Below are 5,214 nucleotides of genomic sequence, written 5' to 3'. Positions count from 1 at the left end.
GGCGCACAGAGACCTGGGCACCCCCGGCACAGTTCCCACACTGCTGTGGGAGCCAGGGAGCTCCGCCAGCCTGGAGAAAGAGAGGCCGGCCGAGGGGAGAATCCACCCGGCACCCTTTTCGGGAAAGGGACCCCTCGCGGGCCTCAAGCACACAGTGGAGAGAATGCAAGGGTCACAAGGAGCTTGTCTGTAAAACACACGGCAGTTCCTGGCCCATGAACTGTGTTCCAGAAGCAGCAACTCCCCAAAAGGCCTTCCGAGCAGCCTTCGCACAGCTGGGGGCTGGGTCTGATGCCACCCACCCTCACGCCAGGTCCAGACTGATGACACCCAAGAGGCTAGACAGAAGGCACACACAGCACACTCTGTGTGCACACTACAGACTCCTATGCATCCTTCAAAACCTTGCTCAGGCGACACCTCTGTGAAGCTGTCCCTGACCTCTCCCTCCCTCAAAATCCTCTACACCGCTGCTCTCCTCGCTGCCGTGCGATGGGCCTGAGTGTCTGCGTCACGCCCCCACCCTGCCCACATGAACAGCTTGTGGTCAGGAACGGAGTCCCAGTCATCTTTGCGTCCCCAGCTCCCGCACAGAGCTAGGCACAAGACAGCACACAAGACGTTCTCAGTGGCGGCTGCTCATGGGCTTTGAGAACAGAGACTTTAAGCAAAACGCCCGCCTCTCAGCCTCAGTCCCCCTCCTATGCAAAACAGGAGGGTTAGGAACAGAAAGTGCACAGCCCCAGCTGGGCTCGGTGGCTCAGCCTGTAATCCTGCACTTTGGGAAGCTGAGGTGAGTGGACTGCCTGAGCCTGCGGGTTCGAGACCCGCCTGGGCAACTTGGCGGGACCTCATCTCTACAATAAACCCAAAATTAGCCGGGCGTGGTAGCAGGCGCCTGTAGTTCTGGCTCCTTGGAAGGCTGAGGCGGAAGGATCGCCGGAGCCCAGCAGGTCGAGGCTGGGCGACAGTCTGGGCGACAGAGTGAGACTCCGACTCAAAAACAAAAAAGAAAGTGCAGGGCCCTGAGGGGTGGGGGGCTGTCCTCATCTCTGAAATGGGAGCCATAACGGTGGCCCCAGCAGGACCGAGGCCCAGGGGGGCACCCACCGGGTGGATGCCGGCCTTGGCCTCCTTCAGTCCTTACTGCCCCTGCCCCCATTTTCCACCAGAGGGCACAAGAGCATGTGGCCTGGGGTCCCGTGCTCAAAGAGCCCCCAGTGTGGCCGCCAGAAGGAGAAACGGGCCAGGCACTGCCTGCCGAGCACAGGGACTAGGACAAAATTCCTACTTCCAGCCCCCAGGACTGGGGAAGAGCCTCTCCGACCTCCTGCAGGTGCCTGGGCCGTGCCCGCTCCCCTCCCTGCCACCTGGGCACTGCTTCGCCACGCTGTGCCCTGTCCCTACCCTGGCAAGGGCACCAGGTGGCTCTCGACCGTCCCCTGCCCTCCGTCCACTCGTGGCAGGCAGGGCCTCCCCTGTGCTGGGCGCACAAGCAGCCCCTGAAGGACACGGAAGCTGCAGGTGCCCAGGGGAAAATCAGGACACCTGAGCGGGGTTTTGAAGCACAGGCAGGAGCTGGGTGAGGGGGCGGGCCGGCTGGCACAGGCCAGGACTCGCGCTGTCTGCCCAGGGTGGGACCCGGGGCAGGATGCCCGGACAGACAGTGTCGCCGACACTCACCACGCACTTGCCACGCTCATCTCGCTCTGAAGCAAGCCAAGGAGAGCCTCTGAGAGCGTGATGAGGGACAGGGACACGCAGAGGCCCGGCCGCAGGGGCAGGCGGGTGCAGAGCCAACAGTCCGGGAAGCCTTATCGGAGCCACCTCTCCTCACCTCCTGTCAGAGCTGTCGCCACGTCCTCAGCCCGAGGCCAGCTGTGAGTGGCACTGAAGAGCCAGGGAGCCCCGCCAAGCCCTCCGACAGCCCCATGCAGCAGGCAAGCCCTGGCACACAAGCGAACCAGGGGCGCCATCAGCACGCGGCCACCGACCTCAGAGGGGGAAACAAAGGGCCCCGGCCAGGCTGCTTTGAGCGAGGAGCGGTTCCCCACTCACAGCCTGCCGCTGCGCTTCAGGACACCCAGAGCCTTCCCTCTCAGGGTACGTGTCCTCTTCTCCTGGGACAGGTGGCAGGACACACAGCCCAGGCCATCCAGTGAGGGGCGGCAGGAGCTCCAGCTGCCCCAGCAGGGCCCAGGGCACGGGGAGGAGGAGGCCTGCAGCCCCCCCGGGGGGGGCTCTGATCCCCTCCTTCCGGGGCGGCCCGACCCCCGGCACTGGTGGGGACACAAGCCCCCTCTGAATGGCTCGGCGGGGGCCAGGGATGTGCATTTCCCTGGGCCACAAGAAGAGCAGAGTCCAGAGGGCCAGAAGGGAAGCCCCAGGGAGGCAGGGGTGAGGGTCACGTTCCCGACAGCCCCGTCCTGGGTGCTGGGCCAGGCAGGACAGCCGGGGCCCTCTGCCAGCCAGCAGCACCCGTCCCTGCTGCAGGAAGCGTCTCAGGACCAGCAGAGACGGGCCCACCCCGGCCCTCACTCAGAGCGCTCCCAGCGGCCCTCCCCGCCCCCACTGCACACATGCAGGGGGCCTCGTCCAGCACGTCCACCTCCCAGGCGCCCCCCACCTGCGGCCGAGACACCCAGAAGACCGTCGAGACGCCCCAGGCTTTCACCTTCCTCATGGTCTCCTCCAGGCACCTGCCCCGCCGCCGCCGCCGCCGCGGGAAGGGTGGGCTGCAGAGTGAGCCCCATCCGGCAGGGCCGCCTGCCGCGCCTCTTCCTCCCAGCGGGGCCTGCGGTCGAGCCCCGCGGGGACAGGATGCACGCCCCGTGCCCTTGCATCTTTGCACGGCCGCTCTCAGGCACAGACACAGATGGTGGGCGGCTGGGAGGGCGGCGGGCGAAGGCCACCGTGAGACCCCCGGCTGGGCGGCCCCAACGCAGCCCTGCGGGAGACAGACCCGCGCGAGGCGAAAGTGAGGAGGGGCCCCTGGAATGCGCCAAAGAGGGAACTCTGCCCCCTACCCCCGACTCCAGGAGCTTGCCTCTGTGACTCCCTACACCCCCCACACACACACACACAACACCCCCCCCTCCCCACACACAGCTCTCACAGCAGCCGAGCGGGGGCATGGGAATGGGGGGCGGGGAGGCTGTGGCCAACGGCACAGAGCCGGCCTCCCGGCCTCCCGGGTCCTTCTGCCCTGGCGGAGGAGCCCCTCTCAGGAAGACAGAGGCGGGGTGCCCGGCGGCGGGCCTTGCCTGCCACGGGCTCTGAGGCCTGGCAGGGACAGGGCCGGAGACGCTAGGGGCGTAGGAGGACAAGCTGGCCTGAGGTGGCACCCAGGCAGGAGAAGGTGCAGGGCCCTCTGCCTCCCGGCTCCTGCCCGGCATCTGGTCCAAAAGGCCGGGCGGCTGTGGTGCGGGGAAGTCTGGAATCCCCCAGGCCAAGGGTCTGGCCTGAGGACGGTTCTGGAGACCCCGCGAGGAGCCATCACCGGGCCCCAGTCCCCACCCTGCCCAAGCCCCTCCCTCAAAGGCAGGCTGCCCTGCTCCCAGTCTCCCAGCCACCCCCACTCAGCTCCTGCTGGCACCTCGGCCCGCTCCCACTGGCCAGGCAGAGGGCCGGGGCAGCCTCCGCCCGCCTAGGCACCCCACGGGGGCCCCAGCAGCACGGACCAGGGGCAGAGAGGGAGGGAGGTTCTCAGCCCACGGCCCGCTGCCGCGCTCCGAGTCCCCTCCTGCCTTGTTGTAAAAATGCAAGCCTCAGAAGAAGCGGAAAGGATGGCACGAGGAGCGGCCAACACCCTTCACGCCGATTCGCAGCCGGCATTACCACGTGGCCACTCGCTTTTCTCTGCATAGAGCAGTTTGGTTCATTTGCGTGTTTGCCAGGCCAGCGGAACGTAAGCTGCAGACAGCCTGGGCTTCATCCCTAAATGCTCCAGGGTGTTTCCTAAGAACAAGAGCACTCTTCCAAGTACCCCGAACACCACGAGCACCCCAAGACACCTGCTATGTAGTCCGTGTCTGAATATCTGCAGTTGCCCCGCAAAACGTCCCTTCCGCTTGAGTCGTCTGTCTTTTAATCCGGGATCGTCACGGCGCACACACTGCTCTTGACGGCCGTGTCTCTCGAACCCCCATGCCTATGGATTACTTTTATTTACTTATTCTTGTCTTTCGTGACATTGTCAGGGTCTCTTTCTGTTGCCCAGGGTGGAGTGCAGTGGTGTGATCATACCTCTCTGGGGCCTCAAACCCCTGTGCTCCAGGGATCCCTCCTCCCACCTCAGCCTCCTGAGTAGCTGGGACTACAGGTGTGCACCACCACACTGGCTAATTTTTTTATTTAATTTTTTGTGGAGACAGGGTCTCACTAGGTTGCCCAGGCTGACATCCTGTCAAGAGTACAAACTAATCCCTTGGAGAATGCCCCATGCTCCAGATTAATCTGACAACTTCCTTGTGGTTAAGTTCAGGTTAAACACGGGTTTGGCAAGAGTACTACAGAGGTGGGCGGAACCTACAACTGCATGATATCGGGAGGGCCCTGGTTGGTGAGCTAAGCTTGACCCCTCGGTCTGAGTGTTTGGAAATAAAGGCGATTTTTCTCATGGTAACTAGTCACCTACAGGGTAATCGCTGTCACCGCATGAGTGTCCAAGGCCAACCACGGTTGCCCAGCGCCCCTAGCATCCATTAAGACTTTGCTCCTCAAAGTGGGGTCCGCAGACCAGCTCCATCAGTCATCTGAGCGCCTGGCAGAGAGAGAGGTTCAGACTTGCTGAGCCAGAGCTTTCACTTTAACGAGCCCCCCCACCTCTGCATACTGAAGTCTGAGAATCCCGGTGTTACCATCTTGGCAGATCCTACTGCCACCAGACACCCTCCACGTGACCCGGCATTCTCTAGAGACCAGCTTCCCCTGGTCTTGCCGTCGCAGCGAGGGCAGCGGGGAGATCACTAAGACTCAGGCCTCATTCTGCATCCCCTCTTCTCTTTGATGCTCACATGCCCCCGATGCCGCCAGCGGAGACTCTGGACCTACCCCCAGCGTCCGCCAGCGTCTCCTTACTTTCTGGCACAGCCCAGCCAGCACCTACCCTCGGCCAGGCCCACAGCTGCTAGGGGGCCTTGCTCCTGGGCTTTGAATCTTTTCGTTGTGCCCAGGGCTACAGATTCCGGCCCCTACTTTAGAGATAAGAGGAGA

The 5,214-nt window shown here is 63.6% G+C and overlaps 1 protein-coding gene across 1 annotated transcript in view; it reads right to left on the bottom strand.

The window, feature by feature from the left end:
* Window positions 1–2,698, bottom strand: part of BIN1 (bridging integrator 1) — a gene marked incomplete at its 3' end in the record, with an annotated part of 17,497 nt that extends 14,799 nt beyond the window's left edge. Inside the window, exon 1 of the mRNA XM_008063828.2 lies at window positions 2,675–2,698. Within this exon, the coding sequence (XP_008062019.2) occupies window positions 2,675–2,683 (9 nt within the window). The remainder of the gene's footprint in view (window positions 1–2,674) is intronic.
* Between the last annotated feature and the right edge of the window lie 2,516 nt (window positions 2,699–5,214).

Source organism: Carlito syrichta, unplaced genomic scaffold (genome assembly GCF_000164805.1).
Source record: "Carlito syrichta isolate Samal-C Ts95f unplaced genomic scaffold, Tarsius_syrichta-2.0.1 Scaffold99435, whole genome shotgun sequence".
Lineage (NCBI taxonomy): Eukaryota > Metazoa > Chordata > Mammalia > Primates > Tarsiidae > Carlito > Carlito syrichta.
This window is presented reverse-complemented; position numbering and strand designations above follow the sequence as displayed.